Genomic DNA, 27519 nt, shown 5'->3' on the forward strand with positions numbered 1-27519 from the left:
TTATCTTATTCTCCATCATTTGCTGATTCCAAAAACATATAAATATGTTATATTCGGATTAAAAACAAGCTCTGAAAATTAAATATATAAAAATTATTATCAAAATTAAATTCGGTCCAAATCAATTTAAAAACACTTTCATCTTATTCCTTGTCGGTTCCTGATTCCAAAAACATATAGATATGACTGTGGACTGTGGACTGTGGACTGGGTGGCCGAGTGGTAACGCACTTGCGCTCGGAAGCGAGAGGTTGCGTGTTCGACCCTGGGTCAGGCCGCAATTTTCTCCCCCCTTTCCTAACCTAGGTGGTGGGTTCAAGTGCTAGTCTTTCGGATGAGACGAAAAACCGAGGTCCCTTCGTGTACACTACATTGGGGTGTGCACGTTAAAGATCCCACGATTGACAAAAGGGTCTTTCCTGGCAAAATTGTATAGACATAGATAAAAATGTCCACCAAATACCCGTTTGACTTGGAATAAAGGCCGTGAAAGGTGAATGCTCGCCTAATAGGCTACTGAGCTTTACTGGCCGATGTGAATGCGTTATATATTGTGTGTAAAAAATGTCTGTTTGTCTGTCTGTCTGTAAAAAATTCCATTTCAAACGGCAGAAATTAATATGTAAGCGCCTAGGGCTATATCTAGATTAGGCGCATAAAAATGATCACAATAATAATAATAATAATATGTTATATTTGGATTAAAAACACGCTCAGAAAGTTAAAACAAAGAGAGGTACAGACTGAAAAGCGTGCTATCTTTCTTAGCGCAACTGCTACCCCGCTCTTCTTGTCAATTTCACTGCCTTTGCCATGAGCGGTGGACTGACGATGCTACGAGTATACGGTCTTGCTGAAAAATGGCATTGCGTTCAGTTTCATTCTGTGAGTTCGACAGCTACTTGACTAAATATTGTATTTTCGCCTTACGCGATCTTGTTTCAAGTTCAGATGATGAGGCCGTGTGCGCTGCCAAAAGCAACTAATTAAAAGTGTGTGTGTGTGTGTAAAGCCGAGCGGTGGTAGCTTCACGTAGCTCCTAATATGGACCGGCTCCTAATATGGACCACCTCCTGTTCTGAAAAACTAACGGCGCTTGAGCGCTCAAAAAAGTTTTGTTCGCTGTATTGCAGAAACACAAATCTCAAAACCGTTAGGCTTTTTCTCTTTTTTTCACTCAGTTTGGCAGCGTTCACTCTAAACGGCTTTGCCGCCGAAAACGGACTCGTTTCTGTCCACAGCCAAAGCTTTTATCACACAAAAATTGCTATATATGACAGCTAAGACCGCATTTGTTACATTTTAGCAGGGTTGACCCCGAGTTTTTACCGTGCAAACAAAAAATATTAGCAAGATCTCAAAGTATGTGCGAGTCCCCTAATATGGACCGCCTTCAACAAATCGAGAAAAAAAAGCTAAAAGCTATTTTCAATAATTCATTAAGAAGCTTGCTGGAAATAACCTATAACTAGTCCTCGAGATTTAAAAAAAAAAGTCTTCTTTTCGTGGAAGTTGATAATTTCACTTATTTTCACTCTGTTTTTGATAAGCTTCTTTAGTTTCCTGGTGTGCTTCAAATAATGCTCTCATCAACCCGAAACAGATCAATCTAAAGCATATTTGAATTAGACTGACTTGTACACTAAGTTGTATCATGTTATTTTGAAGTATAGGGGGCTTTTTACAGTGATTTGTGAAGGCCGCTTCACTGATCCATATTAGGCGCCCAGGCTCCTATTATGGACCATTTGTGATTTTGTCTGTATTTAATTTTTGTTGAATGTTTATCAAAGCTATTTCACTCTAATAAGGCCTAACGGTTAACCTAAGAGAAAAGGACTACCAAACACAAAATAAAACTTCTTCGCAAGAAAACAAGCTAGTTATCAGCATGAAACAAAAAGTGGTCCATATTAGGAGCCCTTCCTAACTGTCTGTGTCTGCGTCGAAGATGTTACCGTGAATGTGTTTTTAAAAGACATTTGACAGGACGGCATTCAAACCACACGCACCAGACACGAACCGACGAACAAAATACTTCTGACAACAAAATGTAAAATCAATTAACAAGAGTGTAGTAAGATTCCAAATTGTATTCAGACCAAAACAACAATCATAAAAATATACATGGGTTCTTTCATATGTGTGTGTGTGTGTGTTGATGATGATAACTAGTTTTAACGTCCTCTTAGAACCGCAACTTGCTTTAGGACAGGTAGAGTTAATATGCTTTATGTGGGGACAAGACACTGAACAAACATGCAACCAGAGAACACATATATGATCGTGTTATAATTATATCTGGAAGTCTTTTGCGATATTTCAAAATGGGGATGGAAGTAAAGATTGTGTACGCGGAATATGGTTGGACTGGAGCGGTTTTGTAGGCTTATTTTTTTAATTTTTGTTATGTGGGATATTGTTATATTTTTGGCTGAATAGGTAAGTAAATAGATAACTGGAAAAATAATACAATGAAGAAGAAAAAGCTCGGTGTGAGGAACGGAGATCAGGGTTTTTTTTAAAACAGATATCCTATTTCAGCCTTCTACTATTGAGAGACACAGGGTGTATGCTAGCTTCCATTGAAGCGTGCAATGTTTATCTAAAAAAAAACTCATGGGGTTTCAGGTTATGTTCGTTGACAAGGGTGTGTAGGTTGCAGAAATCTTGCTGGAGTGATTGGCAGCGGTCAAAGAGGTGTAACAAAGATATAAACTGTCCACATTCACAGAGACGGGGAAAGCACTTGTGAGCGCATCCATGGCCATCCGTGCGAATTCTGAGAAGTATTTTAAGGAGGGAGGTGGGGAGTGTAGGCCTGTTTTGTTTTGTTTGTCGGGGCAGAATAAGCCAACCATGGGCATTGCCTTATTTTCAATTCTGTTTCCCAGTGACGCCAGGCAACTTTGGCCATTTTGTGTTTTGCTCCCGTCTTTGTTAATTTTATGTCATGAAATGCTGCTTGATCTGTAACAGCCTCTTTTGCTTCTCTGTCAGCCATATCCTTGCCTCTGATCCATGTGTGTGAGGGGAAGTACGTAGCCTAAGGGTCAGTTCTGTTCAAGAGGCAATGATCTGGTGACAGAGGAACAATATTTCCGTCTGAAGCTCTTCTCGGTTTCTGGAACCATTTTGAAGAGCAGTTATGCTGGTTTTGAGTCGGAGAGAATCACGACTCTTGTTGGAGGTCGAGGGGGGTCATTGATATAGTGGCATGCTCTTAAGATAACGTAGCCAGCATTTCTGCAGTGAAAATGGACACATCCTTGTTGAGTTTAATTTGTTTTAACTTATTTTGAGGTCAGGAATGACAAAAGCACAGTCAGCTTGGTCATCATTTTTTTGGAGCCGTCAGTAAATATTTGTAGGTGATCTTTGTTATTGTTTGAGATTATTTCTTTTACTATTGATGAGACAAGTACAGGGTTATCTTTTTTTGTTACACCCAGATCATGATCAGGGATGATAATGGGGGATTCCATGAACCAAAATGGGAAGGGGTGAATGGGAATGTGGGCCATCCTACCTGGGTTTACCCCCACTTTCTTGAAATATCGGTTGAACATATAGTCTGCTAGTGGGATCGTTGCTTCGTGTATTTTGGGTGTTTTTCTTTTTAGGTTTTGGTAAGAGGCCGAGGTTATTGTGTCGAACTCAGCAGTGAGCTCTTCGTTCACAGCATTGTCAAAAGTACTTGCTCTTGATACGTACTGGGCCGACTTTAGTCTTCTTTCTTCATCGAGGGGCAGCCAGCCAGCCTCTTGATACACTAGTTTGTTTATGGAGTCTTTTGGGAGATCAAAGATGAGTTAGAGTGCAGCCATTTCGGCTCTTAGGCACAATAATAGCAAACTAAAGAAGGGGAAGGGAAACGAAAGGGAGGGTAAAAACCACGCACTTCTTTACTCAAACTTCATAAAACCGACTGTAAAACTAACACCGGCTATTCTCCTTTCTCAATCATTATCAAAATCGATCCTAAAACAAAACAAGTCGCGTAAGGCGAAAATACAACATTTAGTCAAGCTGTCGAACTCACAGAATGAAACTGAACGCAATGCAATTTTTCAGCAAGACCGTATACTCGTAGCATCGTCAGTCCACCGCTCGTGGCAAATGCAGTGGAATTGACAAGAAGAGCGGGGTAGTAGTTGCTCTGAGAAGGACGGCACGCTTTTCTGTACCTCTCTTCGTTTTAACTTTCTGAGCGTGTTTTTAATCCAAACATATCATCTCTATTTTTTTGGAATCAGGAACCGACAAGGAATAAGATGAAAGTGTTTTTAAATTGATTTCGAAAATTTAATTTTGATAAAAAAAATTATATTTTTATTTATATGTTTTTGGAATCAGAAAATGATGTCAGATGAAGAATAAGATGAACGTACATTTGGATCGTTTTATACATTTTTTTTCTACAATTTTTAGATTTTTAATGACCAAAGTCATTAATTAATTTTTAAGCCACCAAACTGAAATGCAATACCGAGGTCCGGCCTTTGTCGAAGATTGCTTGACTAGAATTTCAATTAATTTGATTGAAAAATGAGGGTGTGACAGTGCCGCCTCAACTTTTACAAAAAGCCGGATATGACGTCATCAAAGGTATTTATCGAAAAAAATAAAAAAATGTCCGGGGATATCATACCCAGGAACTCTCATGTAAAATTTCATAAAGATCGGTTCAGTAGTTTGGTCTGAATCGCTCTACACACACACATGCACACGCACACACACACACACACACAAACTTGACTAAATGTAAAGAGACAGTATGTATTGCATCTAAACACGAGCTAAGTAAAACATTATCAGAAAAGGTAGAGCAAGAGAAATCCCAAAACTCAAATTCGAGTCACTGCAGTTCGTACTGTACAGTTGAGAAAGTTGCAAGTCCAGTCAGTAGCCACCATCTCGGACGGATGTTTCGGGGAGGGGGGGGTGGGGGAGTAGAACAAATGCCTATCTGTGGTCCTTCGCCGCTTCGAATTCCTTACAGGTCCCACACACATGGGAAAACGATTAACTCGGCCAGTAGCCTACCCCAGCAAAAGTGCAAAGGAATATAGAAGAAAACTAAAATCTGACCGCGCTAAATAGTCAGGTTAGAATGACCTACTTTCTCTGCTCAACGCACGGGCAATGCAGTCTCTCGTGTACACTGTACTGTGACAAGGCTCATAATTATAGAGAAAATAAGAGATACCCCCAAAAATGTTTGTGCACTGCACTTTTTTTCACATTTATAAACTGATGATCAGTGTGTGTATGTGTGTGTTCAGTTGTGTGTGCGTGTGTGTGTGTCAGTTCAAGGGGTGTGTGTGTGTGTCACTGTGTGCCCGTGTGTGTGTGTGTGACGGTCAGTCAGTGTGTGCCCGTGTGTGTGTGTGTCACGGTGTGTGTGACGGTCAGTCAGTGTCAGTCACAGCGTGTGTGTGTGTGTGTGTGTGTGCATGTGTGTGCATGTGTGTGTGCCGTGTGCAGTGACAGTGTGAATGTGTGTGACGGTGTGTGTGTGTGTATGATGTATGTGCAGTGTGTGTATGTGTGTGTATGTGTGTGTGTGTGTGTGACCGGCGTGCTGAGAGAGAAACTAGAGAGAGAGAGAGGGAGCCGATAATCGTCTGATTCTGCAGGTTCGGCACCAGGCTGATGAAAACGCAGAATAATCCATCAAAACAACACTCTAACATCAAGTTTTAGAAACCAGAAAAACTTATCGAAACTCCATAGGTTTCGTGGTGTTTTGCGCACTGCTGAAACGCGTTTAACACGACGTGAATCGCCGTGCGTTAATGTAGCGAAAACGTCCAAAACGCAGACACCCAAACTCGATGTTTTACTGTGTTTTGCAGCCCGCTAAAATCTCAGGGATTTTATTGCGTTACGGCAGTTTTTCTAACTTGATGTGAATCGCACAGGTATAATGCCACAAAATTCAGTTGATTAACTTCATGTTTCATGTTATATGCCACGTTATAGTGCCAAAACGTGACTTTTCGCCCAGTGCATCCAGCCAACCATACAAACATCCAGCCAGCCATACAAACATCCAGCCAACCATACAAACATCCAGCCAGCCATACAAACATCCAGCCAGCCATACAAACATCCAGCCAGCCATACAAACACCCAGCCAGCCATACAAACATCCAGCCAGCCATACAAACATCCAGCCAGCCATACAAGCATCCAGCCAGCCATACAAACATCCAGCCAGCCATACAAACATCCAGCCAGCCATACATACATCCATACATGCATACACACACACATGCTTATTCCTGAATTCATGCATATATACAGACATCGTATAATACATACACCCAAACAGTTGGTCAAGCATCCATCCAATCATGCATACATGCATGCTTATTCATGATGAATTCATGCATACATATGTACAGATATCGTACAATACGTAGAGGTCACATGCCGAGTCTCAGTGATTATTGAAAATAATGGTCGAAGTTAGCGGATCATGAAAAATGCGAGCTTTAGCGAGCTTTTTCATGACCGCGAACTGAGACCATTATTTTTTATAATCACTGAGACGAGGTGTGTAACCTCTTTATTCCTCCTTTCTTCAGTTATTCAAAGAAAAGAGGAGTTTTTTGCCAAAGTTTGATCGAATCCTATTCACTCAACCAGTCAACCTGCGCAGGCGATCGATTAATGCGCGGTTGTATAGTTCCGTGCAAATCATTCCATTCTGTTAACACTTCTTGTCAGTTTTCCTATTTTGGACTAAAATCAAGTACACAGAATATGCTGTTATTCTGTTGTGGCGGCAAAGGCAGATATTGTGTGTTCTGTAGAGAAAGGGAGAATGTACGTTCTGGCTCACTGATTCCGACAGACCCTAAATATTAACCAAAAATAGGCTTCTGGACTAAACTTTTACTAAAATGAAACATGCGACAAAATCAGAAAAATACTGCATAAATCCATACAAAAAAAATACAGTAAAGTAAGGTTGTTTTGAACCAATGCCGGGTCTGTCGGAATCAGTAACCCAGAACGTACATTCTCCCTTTCTCTTATACAACATTCTTAAGCTCAATACGCTCTCTCATTTACAAACTTTACTTCATATGTTCTTTCACTGTTAGAATTATATCTGATACATGCAATGTGACTGTCTAAACGAATAGTTAACTCTTTACAAGTGATTCTATTTTTACTTTTTCTTCCCGTCCTATTTGAATCCCCTTTTTTAAAAACTGCTTTTTCAGATCTTCTATATCGAGTGGCTTGTTATATTCAGCTCGTGTTTTTGTTTGAATACTTGCTTTCTTACTTTTGTAGTCATCAAAGTCTGTTTGTATCTGTTTGAATTCTTCGTCAGAAACTTTTGAATCTTCAAGTGCTTTACTGATAGACAGTTTTAGGCTAGACAATTTTGATGATGCAAGAGTGGAAATGGATTCGTGTTTTTCAAGCTTTTTCACAATTTTTTTCATTATAGCTGATGCTATAAATGATAAACCACCAACTGCTGCTGCGACACCACCTAGGATTAGAGAAACTGGAGTCCCTACTCCGGTAGCTAACAGAATTGTTCCCGTTACACCTGCAGCTGATGCAAGGATAGTAGAACCAGTGCTGGCATTAGAAAGGCTGTTGTAAGTTGTTGAGTACTTACGTCTAGCGCGAGAATATTTTTCTAATTCATCTTCTAGTTGTTTTTGTATATTACTAATGTGTGCCAGTCTGAATTGTTGACTTTCTGCTGCACTTTCATCAATATTAGGATAAAGCTTCACACTGCTAGTCATCTTTTTAATGCAAAATATAAAATATTTATCTTAATTCTCACTGGCCAGTGTTTCTGCTAAGCTTTGAAGCTGTTCATTGCTTAACACCTTATCTGTATAGTAGAAAGCAATCAAATCAAGATAAGTAAGATTAATACTTCTTATTTCTGTTAAATTATTTATATCTGCGTTAACAACAACATTTTGGTTTGACGTCTGTTTTTTTATTGTGTTAGAATCCTTTTGAACAGCAATAAATACTCTGACTTCTTCAACATTTAATGGTCTCCAGTTGAGATTTATTCCTCTCATTAGAACAGTGTTTGTGGTTTCTTCCCTTTTCCTGACAACTATATCAAATATCATAGTTGCATTCTGCCCTATTGGAAGCTTGGGTATAAAATCGACAATGGTGTCAGCGTCCTTTTCAACACTTTGTTTTCTGTGAATGAGATAGTTGTTCTTATGGAAAGGTTTAACTGCAACTTCTCCCCTGCTGTTAAACGCAGGAACAAGGCTAACAATTAGTGGTTTAGCATTGATTGACTTACGGAATGTGTCGTCTTTTCCAACAAGAGTGTATGGACTCACAAATTCAAACTTCATTTCCCAGTCAATCTTTTTCATAACAGGACTAAGTACCCATTTTTTATTCTGATGTTTCCACATGTAGAATGTGTCATCGACAATTGGATCAGGTACATTAACATCACGGATTTGACCTAGTTTGAGGAATCTTGGTTTCTTTTCATCGTCGATTTCCTTTCTCTTGTAATAACCGGTGTCTGTAAACTCGAATGCATACACTGCACCAACTTCAGCATTGCTCTCAAAGTCGATAGCGTCTGCTAAATCTTTCAACTCTATAGTTGAACATGCAACAGGATAAGCTATTGTAGGTCCACTCGACATTTTAATACTCAATATTTTATGGAACTATTTCCAATGTAATGTTAAACAAACAATCAACTGGTTGTCCACTTTGATTTTTCAGATCAATGTGTAGGAATTCATGACACCCTTCCTCCAAGTCCTTGAACTGAAGTGTCTTAAATGTTGGCACGTGCATTTTACAAAAAGAGGCATCACTCGGTGGAAGAATCCTAAGCAGATCAGAACGCTGATCATTAAACAGATTATAGGATGTGTTAAGCTCTCTCATGTGAACAAACAGTACACTGTTAACATCCATGTCAATGGGACGTGTTCCCTTGTATATTTTTGTAATTCCAAGCATATCAAGGAGTTTGGTTGGAAACTCAACGTTTACTTCTCTAGTTTTGGGCATAGTAAGAGTAGCAATGAGACTTGCATGATTTAAACTCGCTGTAATACCTACTGGAGCAAACAATTCTTTCTCTAAAGTGCAGAAGTCATAGTAACCATCTTCTACAGAATGTGTTTTACCATTAATTCTAACCCAGTTGTTATTCTTTTTTTTACTGATATTATACCAAGTAACCTTGTACATAATTTCATGCAGTGCAACTTTCATTCCTCCATTTTGATTGTTGATAGGGTTTGCAAGTTTAACTGGCACACCAGTCTTCACATTTGTTAGTGTGATAAACATTTTTTATTCAACAACAAAAATGAGTCAGTATAAATTCAACAAAGATGTTAAATACAAAACTGGACCATATTACAATCCAAAGACTATTTCTTTCCATGAGTTGGACTTTGCTGTAACAGAAACAGAATCCATTCGCGTTAAAGTGCCTGACCCATTCCATTCTTACCTAAATCCCCCAATCAAAAATGATAGTGTTCCAAAGATGTGGAACTCTCACCCAATTCAGTTCTATCAGAATCAGTTAAACTTTGCAATATTCTGTGCAACCACAGGATGTGGAGTGTCCTATGCAGACCACATGAATAATTCAAACTTACTGACAAAGTGTGTGTACACATTTCACGTTTACTATCAGTGCAGGAGAATCTTGTCTGAACTTCAGGCACCAATGCCGCATGAAAAGAGCTGGAACCCATTCAACAATAGGATAAACATGAAAGTGTATGAGCGTCTCTGCAATGAATTCAATATAGATTTTAAGACCGACTTTAGGCAAAAGCAAGACAAAAACCATGGTATGGGAACACTATATTTATGGGGTGTCCACAGGAGGTATAATTTTGATTACTGGCCAGGTCATACATCTTTTTCTTCAAATGTGCAGGTACAGTTAGGATCAATAGAACAAGAGCACCACAATGCATGGACTACTTTTATATTAGACACCGGCAAAGGTTTCACTGGATCAGGTGTTGAAAGGATCAATGAATCTATCCGAACATATGCGTGGTGCTTGCTAGGCTCGCAGGCACAGACACGATCAAACATAATGAGAACAAGCACAGGGTTTGGTGCACAGAAACAGTTGTTATCAAATTTAGAAGATGTCATAAACTCTGCAGTTGATCTGCCTTCCAGCATCAAAAGGTATCAAGACTCTCTCCGTTATGCAAGATCAAAAGTTGACTTTGCTGTTGGTAACGGCCTTTACATGTTACCTTCTGATCTCCAGCTGCAGATTGGAACAATAACAAATTATAACAATGAAATCATTATTGCTAGTGACACCCAGCCGCTTGGAAAGGGTGAAGAACTGAATTCAGAAATCAGAACGATGTTACAGCCATATCACAATGAACAGAAACAAAGCGTGACAAGTGAAGATCACGCTGCAGGTGAAGATCATTCTGTCACTAGTGATGATCAAGCTGTTAGTATTAGTGATGATCATGAATCGCAGAAGACTGCTCTAGTAATTGGTGGAGTGGGTGTAGGCTTACTTTTGCTTTATTCTCGTTAGCAGAACACCTGCAATTAAAACTATTAGAGTCCAGAGATGTTCAGCCATGAAACCAACAACTTTACCTGCAAAAGATAACAGCCAGCTAACAATTGAACCAATGATTCCTGGAAGTGCATCCAAAGCTTTTGCTGCTAGTTTCTTTAATAGTTCTGCAATGTGTTTGAGTTGTTTCTTTACCCATCCCGGATCAGATGGAGATGAAGGTGGAGGTGGAGGTGGAGGTGTGACAGTGCCACCTGTGAGTGTTAACACTAATGTGCTTATTGCAAATCCTAACGCAGTTAGTATACTAGCTATTGTGATTCCCTGCTCTCTGAAAAGCGTTCTAATTCTTTCAGCAAGAGTTGTGTCTTCGTAAAGGATTCTTTGAATTGTATTTTTTATTCTGCTGACCTGTGTTCTCAGTTGTTCTCTATTGTTACTTAGAACTTCTAACCTTATGGCTTTCTCCTCCTGCAAATCTTTTAAACGCTTAGAAATTCTGTTTTTTACTTCTTGTTCTAGGTTCAAATCATCAGCATCAGCAAGTTTTTGTTTCTCTTTGTTTATATCTTCATCCAGCTGACCTAGTTTTGACAGATTATTTGCTATTTCACCTCTGATGGTTTGTAGTGATTGATTAAGGGCTTCTATTTCTCTCATAGGTAATAGTTCATGTGGAGTCTTCAGTGAAGTTTCCTCAGAAAAAGAAGTCTCTATCTCTTGTATAAGTTGATCAGCCTCATCTGCAAGTTTATTAAGATCTTGCAATGGAACAGATTCTATTTGAGTAGCAGTTGGTAGTCCTAGTTCTGCTTGTTGAAGTAAGGAAACAACATGGGAAGGTGATGACCGTGTGCTAGGCACAATATCTAATTGCCTAAGTCGATTAGCAGTAAGTTTTTGTTTTAGTGAAACTTTTGATAGAAACTTAGCAGGATTAGATTTATATGTAAGTTGGACTTTTTCTCCTTTATCGTTAGTTGTATATAAATGATTTGCTTCCATTTTGAACTGGTTTGGATCTAAAACATCAGGTTCTTCTCCTAAACTTTTGTAGAAATCTCTAACTTTACCTTCCAGAAGTTCATGTCGTGCCACCTCATAATGCAGTGAATGATGGTAGGGAACCAAAGGGATTGCTTCGCTCATGTCGTCCGCTGGCTCAAATAAATCTTCAAATCCACCTTCTGCCATTTGTAACTTATTTTTTATTTTGAAAATAAAAAAAGATGGCACAATCGTTCGGTTCTGTTCTTGATCCTTACAGAAGGCTGAAAGAACCTCTCGGGGTAAAAGGAATAAGGCAAACAGTTATAGTTACAAATAATCCTTCTACTATTGATCAGAATGAAATACTTACTGTTAGGTTTCCTAATCTAGGTAAGAACGATGTTATTGTACCAGGCACTGTAAGACTATCATTCAAATTAGAATTAGAATCTGGCTCAGATGAAAATAGGACTTTGGCTTATAATGTAGGAAGAGCAATTGTGAGGAAGATTACTGTCAAACTGGAAGGGCGGGAAGTGATGTCATTGAATAATGCAGATGTATTTTTAGTTTACGCAGATAATTGGTTGACTGACAATGAAAAGAAAAACAGAGTGTTTCAAGGGATTCAGTCAGACAATGGGATAAAAGTTAGAATAGGAGCAGGAGATAAAGCTGACAACAAAAAAGATAACGCTGTCAATGTTGCTTTTGGAAACAAATTTTGTATTCCACTTGATTTTGAACTCATAAATTCACATCCTCCCTTCTATCAAGGAGCATTGCGTGACAGGCTGTCATACGACCTGACTTTCAATAGTTATGATCGTGTTATGCTTTCACAAGACCCGGAAGCAAAGTATAAGGTGTCTGGAATTTCTTTAGAGTTTGATGTTGTAAACCATCCTGAACTGGCTAGACTTATAGAAAATCAGTACAGTTCTAAGCTGCCTATCTATTATGAAAGAGTGTTGAATCACAGTACACTTTCAAAAAGCCAGGCTGATCCAATCTGGAACATTAACTTGAATACACCAGCTAGGTCAATGAAGGGAATACTTATGTTGTTTGAGGAACCAAAAGATTCATATGAAAGGCAAATAGAAAAGTTTTACAATCCACTAATCAATAGAGTATATTGCACAATTGAAGGGCAGCCAAACCAAATATTTGCATCTGGCATGCTGCCATACCAACACTATGATGAAGCAAGAAAGTACTTTACTGGAGGAAGATTGAAAGACCCAACATCTGATCTTGTGGCTAAAGATCTACATTTACACGGTGTTGGCGTAGAAGATTTCTTGACAAATAAATATGCGTTATGGCTGGATCTCAGAACAACTGACGACAACAAACTGCATGGAAGTGGAAGGCGAATTGAAAACGGATCAGAAGGAATCACAATACAAATTGAAAAGGAAGTAGGGAGTAGTAGTAAATCAGTTAAGATCTACGTGTTTGTTGTGTCAGATGCGCAGTTAAACATCTCTGAAAGCAGATTACAGGATATTGTTTATTGAACGTGTTAAAATGAAGTATCTAGATTTTCTTCCAAAAGATCCACACTGTTCTTTGATTTGTGGGGCAACAGGTTGCGGCAAAACAAGATATGTTTTGGATTTATTACAGACTGTTTACATAAATCACTTTGAACACATAGTCATATTCTGTCCAACCATAAAGCATAACAGAACATACAAGGAGAGAAAATTCATATGGTCTGATCAAAATATATTTATTGTAAATCCTTCTGATCGTCTAAATGTTTGCTTGGAGCATTATTTCGATCTTTTTCAGAACACGCCAACACTGTTTATTATTGATGACTGTGCAGCAGAACGTGACATTGTTAGAAAGAAAAGTGCACTAGCAAAGCTTGCATTCAGTGGACGACATGCATTAATATCAGTTTGGATATTAACACAAAAATACAATGCAGTTCTGAAAGACTTTAGAGAGCAACTCAAAACAATAACATTGTTCTATTCAAAGGACCGTGACAGTTTTGAAGAGTGTCTTCGAGAAAATGATGTCATTGAAAACAAACAGGAGAGAGAAAGAATAAAGAATAATCTGAAATCTTCTAAGCACTCGAAACTGGTTTTAAAAACTGATCAACCAGTTCAGTATGTATGTTTGTAGAAATCCTTGCTAAGTTCTTACTCAAGTTCTTGTCAAGTTCTTGTCAAGTTCTTACTCAAGTTCTTACTCAAGTTCTTGTCAAGTTCTTACTAAGTTCTTGTCAAGTTCTTACTCAAGTTCTTGTTAAGTTCCTACCTAAGTTCTTACTCAAGTTCCTACCTAAGTTCTTGTTAAGTTCCTACCTAAGTTCTTACTCAAGTTTAATTACTAGATTTTAATTTTATTCTGCATCAAAATAAAATGAACTGTGATGAATTGCTGATGCAGACTGCTACAGATATTGAAATCTGTGACAGTAGGACTATACCTGATAAAAAAGAAAGATTGTATTCACTTGCTGTTTGTGGAAAAACAAAACACTACCTTGGGCAGCAGTTAACTGTGGAAGAAGTACAACATCTTTCCTCAGAAGATATAGAAAAGTATCATGGACGGTATGAATCAGTGCTTGGTTCTAAGATGGTTAGAAGTATTGGACAGACTGTTATAGGTTTGTACACAAAGATTTTTGGACATTTTACACCTCTCGACTCGGAGGAAGACTTAACACATGATCTAACTCATGACCCTGTTGTTTCCAAGTCCCTCGAATCTCTTGCCTGTGGCCTGTATTATCGATTTGGTGCTTTATTAGTACCATTTGTTGCTGGATTAATTACTTTCAAACACATTAATTTTCAGAATAAAAAAGATGACAGATCAGTTGAAGCAGACAGTGGAGCAGACGAAAATACCAGAAGTGAACACAGTGACAAAGAAACCTGGTAGAGTAGAAGCAGGAAAAAAACTAGCCGAATGGAACAGACAAAAAAAGTTAAATCAAAAGGCAAAGCAGAACATTATGTCTGAGGTTGAGCAGACACCAAACATTCCTGAAGTGACTAAGGTCACACAAACTGATCAAGAATTAAAATCTTCATTTCTATCATACAGAAAAGTAGCTGTAGCAGCTGTTGTTGGAGGAGGTGGATACTTGCTTTACAAACTTTGGCAAGGCAAATATAAAGTGTCAGAAAAACCAAAATCAGAAACACCAAAATCAGAAACACCAAAACCAACAAACAAAGCAGTACAAACAATAAAAAAGCCCACAGTAGTACCTGCAGTGGATTCATTTCATATGGAATAATTTTAATATTTTAATTTTGATAACATAAAAATGAGTTCTGAAAAGACAATAGTTAATCTAGTTTATCACGCTGCAGTGATTGGAGGCTTGAGTGTAGGTTACACAATGCTGGGTAAAAGTCTCCTCAGAATGAAACCAGCCGACTTGGGAAAGTTAGACTTCGAAGACGGTGCTAAACTAATTGGTGTTGTGACAGCTTCCTTTGCAACAAAAGACTTCCTGGTGAAGCAAGGAATTATTCCAGAAAATATAAACATGTAAGACAGTAAAATGGCTAGCTTGGTTATGATGGTGGGAGGTGCGATTGTAAATGCGCTTGCATTTTCTGGCAGCAACTATTTGTTTTCTAAACTGCAAAATGGTGAAGAGAGGGAAAGGCACAACAAAGCCATGGAACAACTGGCGAAAGCACAGGATGAATACGAGAAGAAACGAATTGCGCAGTTAGACTTTATGAATGATAAACTCAGGCAGCAAGGACATGCAAACAAAACCTTTGCCAATGTTGATGCAGCCATTCAAGAATACTATCTTGTAACTGGAAAGAAAATGAAGACAAGTGCTCCTCCAAAACTGGGTGACTTTTATCAGCCTTCAGAAGAGCAGAAGGTGGGCGAGATTGTTTTCATTGTTATTGGTATGGCTGTTGTTTACTTTATTGCGCGTGCTGTCAAATCTTAATATTCTGTCATTTAAAAAACCATGAGTGATGCTTTGTTATCTAAAATATATTATTCCCCAAAAGGATACTGGAAAGGAAGAACTGCTATTGACAAGCTCAGTGACGCAGCAGGTGTTTCTCAAGATATAGCAAAGAAATGGTTGTCAAAGCAGGCAGTTTGGCAGATCTATTTACCTGCACCAAGAAAAATTACACGACCACACTTTGTTAACATTAAACCGAATGACACTCATCAAATAGACCTGCTGTATTTACCGCATGACACAGTCAGAAGGAAGAAATATAAGTATGCACTGACTGTAGTTGATGTTGCAACAAGATACAAAGATGCTGAACCGTTGACAGAGAAAAGTGCTATAGCTACAGCTGTTGCCCTGCAAGAAATTTACAGACGTGGACCACTAAAGTATCCCAGAATGATTCAGTGCGATGATGGTAAGGAGTTTAAAGGAGCTGTCAACCAGCTTCTGTTAAAACATCATGTTACAGTGAAGAGAGGTATTCCAGGAAACCACAGGTCACAGGCTATTGTTGAGAGCTTTAACAAACAGTTGGCAGAAAAACTGTTTTCATATCAGTACCATCAGGAATTTTTGGACACAGAAAGTAAATTGCGTAACACTGAATGGGTCAAAAGATTACCATCAGTACTTAGAGCAATGAATCTGGAGGTATTTAAAGCTACAGGGTTAAGACCAGTTGATGCAATCAAACAGAAAACAATACCTGTTGCTCCAAAGTCAACAACACCAGTGGCATTACTACCTTTCAATCAGAAAGTCAGATATTTATATGCACCCGGTGAAGCTGAGGGTGACAGCAGGAAGCGTGCAACGGATCCAATCTGGAGTATTGACATTCATGAAATCAAGAGAGTAGTAGAGACAAATCCACCTATATATTACTTGAGAGAACCAGCACCGCAAAGAGCCTTTGTAAAAGAGGAATTACAATTAGTTCCACGTGGTACAAATGTTAAATGATTTTTTATTTCAGATTTTATAGTGTTAACAAAAATGGAAGCTCTGAGAAAGAATTCTAAGCAACTTCATTTTTTTAATTTATATTTTTATTTTGAGTTATAAAATCAAACTCACAGCGATGGAAGACTCTGTATTAGAATCTTTATCGACAGTATTTGACACTGTTGAATTACAAGTAACGGATCCTCAAAATGTGCAGTCCAGTGTGCAAGACGCCATTGAACAAATTCCAAACAATTTGTTGATTGAACCTCCAGTAAAAGTGCAGATAGTCAGTTTAATAAAATACAAAACAGTCAGTGATGAGGTGCTAGAAGTTCATGTTTCAACCAGACAACTAGCACTTAATTCTATGGCAGAATTGAATGGAAACTGGGCAGATGAAATGATGAAACGGTTTGAGCAAGCTGCAGAGGATGCAAAGATGAAAGGATCCGGATGGTCAGAAGGTGAAATTCTAAAAATAGAATTGAAGCTAAGTAAATTTGCCCCCATCAGAGGTAGAAGTTACATACCTTTACCTCCTGCTCTTGTCAAAAAACGTGCTGTGCTGAACATAAAGAATGATGATGACAAATGTTTTATGTGGTGTGTTCTGGCAAGACTGTACAGTGTAAAGAAAAATGCAGAAAGAGTGTCTAACTATCATGCATACAGAAATAAACTAAACTTTACTGGTATTGAATTTCCTGTCAGCATTACAAGCATTGACAAATTTGAACAGCAAAACAAACCCATCACCGTAAATGTTTACACGTGGGATGAGGAAGATGAACTGAAACCAGTCAGAATATCAAAGAACTCACCAACGATTGGTGATTGTGATACTAACCATGTTGACATGTTACTAATGACTGATGGTGTAAAATATCATTACACTTTGATTCGTACAATGAGTAGACTGATGGCGAGCACAAGCAATCACAATAGTAAACAAGACTTTTGTAGGCGATGTCTCTTGCGTATTCCATCAATTCATGCAGCACTTATACACAAGCAACATTGTAAGAGCGTTGATGATGCGGTTGTGAAGTTAACAACACCACCGCCAGACAGCAAAGTGTATTTTAAGAATGTATGCAAACTACAGAAAAGTCCTTATGTTGTTTATGCTGACTTTGAATCTATCATTGTGCCATATGAAGGACCTTTACCAAAAGACCTACCTAAAACAGTAACTCTAAGTAATCATCAAGTCTGTTCATATGCATTTATTGTTGTTAGTTCAGATGGTAAACATTCTAAACCGCAATTGTACAGAGGACCTAATGCAGCAAAGAACTTCTTACAGCAAATGAACCAAGTGCGAAATGACTGCTCCAAACAACTGAATCTTTCAGACATTGTTATGAAACCTGAAGACCAAGAACAGTTTAACTCTACCACACAGTGTTGGATATGCGAACAAAGTCTAACACCAAACACAGACAATCCAATAGTAAGAGATCATGATCATGTAAGTGGGCAGTTCCGAGGAGCAGCACACAGCAAATGTAATCTACAATTAAAGTTTGATCCTAAGACTTGGAAGCTTCCAATCTTCTTCCATAACTTGCGCGGTTATGATTCACATCTGATCATGCAGGCAGTAACTGATGAATACAAAGCAAGATGCATTGCGCAGTCTTCAGAAAAGTACATGGCCTTTACTCTGAATAGTTTATACTTCTACGATTCTGCTCAACATCTGATGGGAACACTTGAGTCTTTATCTTCATCACTAACTGCTTTCCCAATCACATGTAAGTACTTTGACAGTGACTTAGTTAGAAAGGGAGTCTATCCATATGAATACATGGATTCGTGGGAGAGGTTTGATGAAGATGAGTTACCACCAAAGGATGCTTACTTCTCACGGCTGAAGGGTAAAGGTATAAGTGACGAAGACTATGAACACGCTAAGACTGCATGGAATAAATTAGGATGTAATACAATGGGTGATTATCATGATCAATATTTGTTGGCTGATGTTTGTTTACTTGCAGATATATTTGAGAATTACAGAAGAACATGTATGAAGCACTACAATCTAGATCCTTCACATTACATATCTGCACCAGGCATGAGCTGGGATGCATTTCTTAGATTTACAGGAGTAAAGATTGACTTGCTATCAGATCTACCTACACTTCAGATGATTGAAAATGGACTACGTGGAGGAATCAGTATGGCTTCACACAATTACTGCAAAGCCAACAACAAATACTTGGACGACTTTGATCCTATGAAACCTTCTAATTACATCATGTATCTAGATGCAAACAATTTGTATGGTTGGGCAATGTGTCAGACGCTTCCACTTCGGAACTTTAAGATCTATTCAGGACCATTTTCACAATGTGTTGTGCTGGCAATATTAAAAGCAGGTCCAGACAGTCGAAAGGGATGGATACTAGAAGTTGACTTAGACTATCCACTATCACTTCATGATCTACATAATGATTATCCTTTAGCGGCTGAGAGGTTAAAAGTAAACCCAAGAGAACCTCCAAAGCTGGTGCCCAATCTGTTTCACAAAAAGAAGTATGTGTGTCACTACAGACTGTTACAGTTTTACATTAGACATGGATTAATTTTGAAGGCTGTTCATCGTATAATTTTATTTGATCAAGAACAGTTTATGAAACCTTACATCATGAAAAACACAGAACTGAGAACCAAAGCCGCTGATGCATCAGAGAAAGACTTTTTTAAACTGATGAACAACAGTTGCTTTGGTAAGACAATGGAAAACCCACACAAGAGAAAGGATGTTAGACTTGTTACAAGAGAAAATGAGGCCATCAAGCTGACATCCAAACCACAGTATCAAGACTTTAAATACTTTCATGAACAGCTGTATGGTATCTTAATGAAAAAACTTGTAGTCAAGCTTGACAAACCAGTATTCATAGGCTTTACTGTGCTAGAGTTGTCAAAACTGTTGATGCTTGAGTTTTTGTATGATTATTTGAAACCAAGATATCCCAAATCGAGAGTACTTTACACAGACACAGATTCATTCTTACTTGACATTCCAGCGGATGACATTTACAAAGATCTAGAAGCTGAAAGTCCTGCAGTAAAAGGAAAAGATTCTTTTTATGACACTTGCGACTACCCTAAAGAATCACCATTGCACTCAAATGTTAACAAGAAGGTTATTGGAAAGATGAAAGATGAAATGAATGGGAAGATAATTAAGGAGTATGTTGGATTGCGTGCAAAGATGTACAGTGTTGCAAGTGAGAAAGGGGTGGTTAAAAAAGCAAAGGGTGTAAGCAAACAGGTTGTAAAGTCGAGCATATCGCATGATAACTACAAGGAAGCACTGTTTCAGAAGCGAGTGTTTCACCATGACAACCCTAAGATCAGTTCCACGCTTCATCAGATCAACACAACTATTGTAAACAAGAAATCTTTAGATGCTAATGACACAAAGCGCGTTTATTCATCACCAGAATATTCTTATGCAATTGGGCACTGGAGAATAAACGCGGCTCCAAATAGTCTGAGTGTGTAATAAGAATTTTTGTCAATCGGGAAAACCCGCTATGACGGGGAAGTGTTTGTGAAAGGGGAGTAGGCTTTGTTGAGTTTCAAAGCAGCCACCAAGTACACTTGTCAAAGCTTGATTCAATAAACAAGTTTTAATATTCATGAACCACGTGATACACCAGAACCAATCGTGGTGGAACAATATTACACAAGTCATTTGCATAAAGTGATGCGGCCTAAATATTGAAGCGTAGTGAAGCGAAGCGTTGGAACAGAGTGACCCAAGCCGCCGGTTTACCAGCAAGACCTACCGTTCACGCGTGAACGGTACTATTTTTAGAAATACACATCACTGAGATTGTGTAACACAGGAAGTTGTGAAATACGTCACGGCAAAATTGTTACCAAAAACATCATTGATTGTATTGTGCAGGGTCAACTGCAACAAACTCAAACAGAGCCATTCATTCCTTCTTGTATTTGAGCGACTTATATACCAACATTTTTATGTCTTATTTTCAGCACAGGTGTAGGAAAAATCATATACCAAAGTCTTATTTATTTTCTAATTTAACATTTTTTTTACAAATATGACCATGGTCTTTTAAACATACAGTGACATTAAACATTGTTATGTTAAAAAAAAGAAAAAAGAAAGAAAGCTTTTGCGCACAAATCAGAAATACAGGCCAAACCGTGAGTTTCTGTGGCAAAGCGCGACAGAGGAAATTGCACTGGTTTTATTTTTAGATCAGTGGGAAATTTTCAAGAACAGACGCTTGCATTTGGATGTGTCCAATGATAGTAGGTTTGGTTGTGATCAATCAGAATAATGTAGGCAGGGATGTCGTTAGGCGTCGGACATATAACGATGAAAATCCCCAAATGTCCGATTCACATTGTCGCATGTCGGTCAGATGTCAGGCTATCGTTTTAGCCTGAGCGTGGTCATTGTCCGATATGTACTCCATTCCTTCAGACAGCGCGATATTCGTTAATTTTCATTTCAAGATACAAATCTTCTAAAAGACCGAACGCTCTCGTGTTCAGCTGACACTGAAGTTGCCAGTGCCGTATTGATCTTTTCTTTTGTTGGGAATTCCCGAACCGTCTGGTGCAGCCACAGAGATGCAGCGCACAGTGCATGCTACAGGAGTACGGGAGACAACTCCAACTGACTAAATTTGTCGTCTGCTTTTGTTTTCGATACGAGACGATTATTTAGCTTGCTGTAAATAAAACGAAAGGGGAGACCAACAGCAAAAAATCCAGGATATCCATAAAGAACACCTGCAACGGCTCGTAATTTCCGTGGTTGTATAAGAGAAAGGGAGAATGTACGTTCTGGGTTACTGATTCCGACAGACCCGGGATTGGTTCAAAACAACCTTACTTTACTGTATTTTTTTTGTATGGATTTATGCAGTATTTTTCTGATTTTGTCGCATGTTTCATTTTAGTAAAAGTTTAGTCCAGAAGCCTATTTTGCGTTAATATTTAGGGTCTGTCGGAATCGGTGAGCCAGAACGTACATTCTCCCTTTCTCTTCTGTATATGTTTTGGTATCGCTTAGGTTAATGTTCTTTCGTCAAATGCGACTAGCAGACGAACTTTTGCACCCGTGTTCCAACGTTAAAAACTGTATGAAGTTCAGTTTTCTGGGGAAAATAGTGTATGAAACCGCTTTATGTTGTTTAAATTGATGAGATGTGTGCATTTGGTTGCGTGTGATCTGTTTATTAAATGAAATATTGTTGGAAACTGACCGTCGGATTGCAATCTGTTGTCGAAGAAACTGAGTGAAAAGAAATTTCAAAGGGGAACTACTCTTGTCGCGAGACAAAGTATGAGAGTTACTTGCCTTGGGAATTTGCTTGTGATGAACGTTTGTGCACAGCAGATCTAGATTCAGAAAACAACCAAACTCATGGATTTTATATGGAGATTCATGTGTTCAAGCCTGTAGTTGTTAATTTAAATGCGGTATGTTTGTATTGTTTGCTCCAGAGATGTATACTTCGTACATTAGAGCGTTCGGAACTTTTCAGTCGCAAAAGTAGTACCGACGCAGAACAGCTTCTCAACCCATTGCGCTATCGAGGATTCAGGCTGTTGCTGGGTCGTCATTTGTTTGGTTGCTGGGTGTTTATCGAAAAATAACTAGCTCTACAAGTTTACAGAGGTAAAGAAGCAGAGGGGGGAATAAATACAGTTAAACAGTGAGTCAAACATCCATCTATCCATCCATCCATGCATACAACCATGCTTATTCATGATATCATACATACAGACATACATACATTCATACATGCATACATACATACATACATACATACAGACATCGACAATACATTCAGATAAAAGAATAGTCAATATATAAATAATCTTAAAAATCAAGAACAAAAGAAAGAATGCAAGAATTATCATACTCTTACTTCATACATGCGAATCCCAGCGCTGGTGGTGAATCCGGTGGCAGCCTCATAGCGATTGAGCATCATGTCGGGCTCGTTGCCCGGCTCGTGAACGAAGAACTGTGTGGACATACATAAGGCCAAACAAAGATATATGTTGGTTTAGGGTAACATGACCAAAAAAATAGCGTCGGTAGGTCGACTTTTTAAAAATGTTTAAACCAGTCTGACCAGAACAAAGGTTTTAATGCATGGCTCGTTACTTCATAGCATAGCTATACCATTAGTTTGAACAATTGTGACCCTCCACCATTGAGTCGCATGTCACCTTTGCATGGTTTACATATTTTTACATGTTCCTAAAGAGTTTCTTATGCTCTATCCAGTGGTGAAAACCGTTTTAGAAAAGAGCGAAAACTGTTTGAGTTATAAGCCTGTGACTAAGGTGACCCTCACACTGTTACCAGACACTCCCCGGACTTATATTAAGCCTAGCGCAGAACTGCGCGAGGTGACATGCGAATCATTTCGTTGTGGAGGGTCACAATTATGCAGCAAGTTCTAAAGTTTAAAAAAAAACCACAGGTAGGCTACGTACGCTGATGCCTGCAGATTCTACATGGGACAGGTAGCCGGCGACGTTAACGTTGATTGTCACCTTGAGCGAGGTTCTTCTGGTCGCTTTCTTCAAAGTCTGCGTTTGCAGGGTATAACATCTGCACCCAAGATGACGGCGTTTCATACGCGTAAGTGTGCAAACATGCATACACGTACGCACGTAAGCGGCGCACGCTAGCGCACACACAGCACACACACACACACACACACACACACACACACACACTCACACACACACACACACACACAGCACACATCACACACACACACACACACACACACACACAAACACACACACACACACACACACACACACACACACACACACAAACAAACAAACAAACACACAAACACACATACACACACACATACACATACACACACTCACACACACTCACACACACACACACAAACACACACACACACACACGCACACATACACATAGGCGAACAGATATACAAAACAAGCGTCCTTTCACTTACTTTTTTTCCATTATAAACCGTGAGTGGAATATGTCATCACAACTGAGTGTCTCTCCCCCGTATTCACAGTATGTGAGAAACCCTTCTTTTGATACTGCGTCATTCCCATGGATGTCTTCATTTGTCTTCTCAAGAACGGAAGTCATGTTGTCAACTGAAACAGCACATCATTTGATCATTAAGGCTTTCTGGTTGATTGGACCGATTTATATGCAAATTTTTGCAAAGAACAATACCTGAAAACTGACATTGTCGTGTCACACACACACAGGCACGTACACACTGAAGATGAAAACACACACACACACAAACACACACACACACACACACACACACACACACACACACACACACACACACACACACAGACTATTCCTCACCCACACCCTCCCCTCGTTCAGACACACGCCGCATATACCAGCTCACCATTCCTATACACACATCAGAAAACTCCGAAGCCTCACCAGTCGGGTTGCCAACACTAGACAAGAACTCGTCCATAAGGCGACCGTTTTTTTCAGACAGAATGGTCAAGTCTACGGCGTTCAGGTTGCAGATGGTGACTGCGGGGAAGGCCCTGGGCGAGGACAGGTTGAGACTGGACACCGTGTTGAACGGATGACCAGAGACATCCACGTAAGCTTTGTACACCATGTAGCCCATAGCTGTCACTGACGACAGGAACAGCACCGCCCATAGCACTCTGAAACATGTGTAACATATTTCGTGTAGCCTATAACATGTAGCCCATAGCTGTCACTGACAACAGGAACAGTACCGCCCATAGCACTCTGAAACATGTGTAACATACTTCGTGTAGCCTATAACATGTAGCCCATAGCTGTCACTGACGACAGGAACAGTACCGCCCATAGCACTCTGAAACATGTGTAACATACTTCGTGTAGCCTATAACATGTAGCCCATTGCTGTCACTGACGACAGGAACAGTACCGCCCATAGCACTCTGAAACATGTGTAACATACTTCGTGTAACCTATAACATGTAGCCCATAGCTGTCACTGACAACAGGAACAGTACCGACCATAGCGCTCTGAAACATGTGTAACATACTTCGTGTAGCCTATAACATGTAGCCCATAGCTGTCACTGACAACAGGAACAGTACCGCCCATAGCACTCTGAAACATGTGTAACATACTTCGTGTAACCTATAGCATGTAGCCCATAGCTGTCACTGAGGATAGGAACAGTACCGACCATAGCGCTCTGAAACATGTGTAACATACTTCGTGTAGCCTATAACATGTAGCCCATAGCTGTCACTGACAACAGGAACAGTACCGCCCATAGCACTCTGAAACATGTGTAACATACTTCATGTAGCCTATAACATGTAGCCCATAGCTGTCACTGACAACAGGAACAGTACCGCCCATAGCACTCTGAAACATGTGTAACATACTTCGTGTAGCCTATAACATGTAGCCCATAGCTGTCACTGAGGATAGGAACAGTACCGACCATAGCGCTCTGAAACATGTGTAACATACTTCATGTAGCCTATAACATGTAGCCCATAGCTGTTACTGAGGACAGGAACAACACTGCCCAAAGCGCTCTGAAACATGGGATACATCTATCATGTAGCCCATAGCTGTCACTGTGGAGTAGAACAGTATTGCCCATAGCGCTCTGAAACACGTGAGACGTATATCATGTCGCCTATTAAATGTAGCCCATAATCAGACATTTATCGTGTTGCCCATAGCTGTCACTGATGACAGAAACAGCACTGCCCATGGCGCTCTGAAACACGAGAGACGTATATCATGTCGCCTATTAAATGTAGTCCATAATCAGACATTTAGCGTGTAGCCCATAGCTGTCACTGATGCCGAGAACAGTATTACCCATAGAGCCCTGAAATATGTGATACATCTATTCTGTAGCCCATAGCTGTCATTGAGCCCGTAGCGCTCTGAAACATGTTTGTCATTTTGCTTCTTTGATTTTGAAGAGACAACATACAGAGATAATTGAAACATTTCGTATTATGAATTGTCTGATATTGTTTTTCTTGTGAATGTTTGGTTTTCTTATTACATTTAGTCAAGTTTTGACTAAATGTTTTAACATAGAGGGGGAATCGAGACGAGGGTCGTGGTGTATGTGTGTGTGTGTGTGTGTGTGTGTGTGTGTGTGTGTGTGTGTGTGTGTGTGTGTGTGTGTGTGTGTGTGTGTGTGTGGGTGTCTGTCTGTCTGTGTGTCTGTCTGTGCGTGTGTGTGTGTAGAACGATTCAGACCAAACTACTGGACCGATCTTTATGAAATTTCACATGAGAGTTCCTGGGAATGATATCCCCGGACGTTGTTTTCTTTTTTCGATAAATACCTTTGATGACGTCATATCCGGCTTTTTGTAAAAGTTGAGGCGGCACTGTCACACCCTCATTTTTCAATCAAATTGATTGAAATTTTGGCCAAGCAGTCTTCGACAAAGGCCGGACTTCGGTATTGCATTTCAGCTTGGTGTCTTAAAAATTAATTAATGACTTTGGTCATTACAAATCTGAAAATTGTAAAAAAAATATTTGTTTTATAAAACGATCCAAATTTACGTTCATCTTATTTTTCATCATTTTCTGATTCCAAAAACATATAAATATGTTATATTTGGATTAAAAACAAGCTCTGAAAATTAAAAATATAAAAATTATGATCAAAATTAAATGTTCCAAATCAATTTAAAAACACTTTCATCTTATTCCTTGTCGGTTTCTGATTCCAAAAACATATAGATATGATATGTTTGGATTAAAAACACGCTCAGAAAGTTAAAACGAAGAGAGGTACAGAAAAGCGTGCTATCCTTCTCAGCGCAATTACTACCCCGCTCTTCTTGTCAATTTCACTGCCTTTGCCACGAGCGGTGGACTGACGATGCTACGAGTATACGGTCTTGCTGAGTTCCACAGCATGACTAAATGTAGTAATTTCGCCTTACGCGACTTGTTATTCTTTTGAGAGAAAAAAATCACAGGAACAATGAAAACTTTACTTACGTAAACAACTTGACATACACATATGCAGCGCACGTTTCGACCTGTACAGTTGATCTTCATACGCAACTAAATATGTGACCCTCCACCACGGAATGAGTCGCATGTCACCTTTGCATGATTTTCATATTTTTACATTTTCCTACAGAGTTTTTTATGCTCTATCCAGTGGTGAAAACCGTTTTAGAAAAGAGCGAAAACTTGAGTTATAAGCCTGTGACTAAGGTGACCCTCACACTGTTACCAGACACTCCCCGGACTTATACCTAGCGCAGAACCGCGCGAGGTGACATGCGACTCATTTCGTGGTAGAGGGTCACATATAATATACAGAAGAACATAATGAAGAGGAAGAAAGACGTCATTGAGAACTGTAAGCGATAGACGAAGAACGATCGTAGGTAAGGTTTAGAATTGGCTAGCGCGACCACAGTTAAATCTGCGCCTGATAGAAAGAATTACAAATACTTTACCTGCGAATGATGTTTCTGTCCTTTTCAAAGATGGGTTTGAGTCCGTGGGCAGTGCTGGTGGACACGAAGTCCTTGGCTTGGTTCTTCGAGGTCAAAACAGGATCTGGTCAACGTGTATGTGTCAAATCATGAATACATAGTGCTCTAGTATTTTCCTTCAAACAAAACATGGACATCCTTCTCCAAGCATATAACCACTTCATGTCCCTAATAGGCACTAGTTCCTGTGAGGACGTTAAGCTTAAGTTAACATAGCATGGACATTCTAGTCGAAACGATCCTTTCTTTGAAAGAACGAATAAGAAAGAAACAACAACAACAAAAACAACAACTACAACAACTACAACAACAACAACAAAGGCATGCAACAAAATTGAAAACAAAGACAGGAACAAACAAAGAAACCATGAAACAAAGAAAGGAAGAAAGAAAAAAAGAAGGAAAGCCCCCAAAGAAACAAAAACGATTTTGAAAACGAAAACAAAGAAAGAATAATAGAAACAAAAACGCATTCACAAAAAAAGAAAGAAACAAACAAACAAC

General features: G+C 39.2%; 1 protein-coding gene across 1 annotated transcript in view; it reads right to left on the minus strand.

The window, feature by feature from the left end:
• Nucleotides 1-23120, minus strand: part of LOC138968205 (acid-sensing ion channel 3-like) — a 39089-nt gene extending 15969 nt beyond the window's left edge. The window contains exons 1-2 of the mRNA XM_070340757.1: nucleotides 22977-23120; nucleotides 22400-22498 (exon numbers count right to left, since the gene is read on the minus strand). Of these exons, the coding sequence (XP_070196858.1) occupies nucleotides 22400-22498; nucleotides 22977-23120 (243 nt within the window). The remainder of the gene's footprint in view (nucleotides 1-22399; nucleotides 22499-22976) is intronic.
• Between the last annotated feature and the right edge of the window lie 4399 nt (nucleotides 23121-27519).

Source organism: Littorina saxatilis, linkage group LG6, assembly GCF_037325665.1.
Source record: "Littorina saxatilis isolate snail1 linkage group LG6, US_GU_Lsax_2.0, whole genome shotgun sequence".
NCBI classification, from domain to species: Eukaryota; Metazoa; Mollusca; class Gastropoda; order Littorinimorpha; family Littorinidae; genus Littorina; species Littorina saxatilis.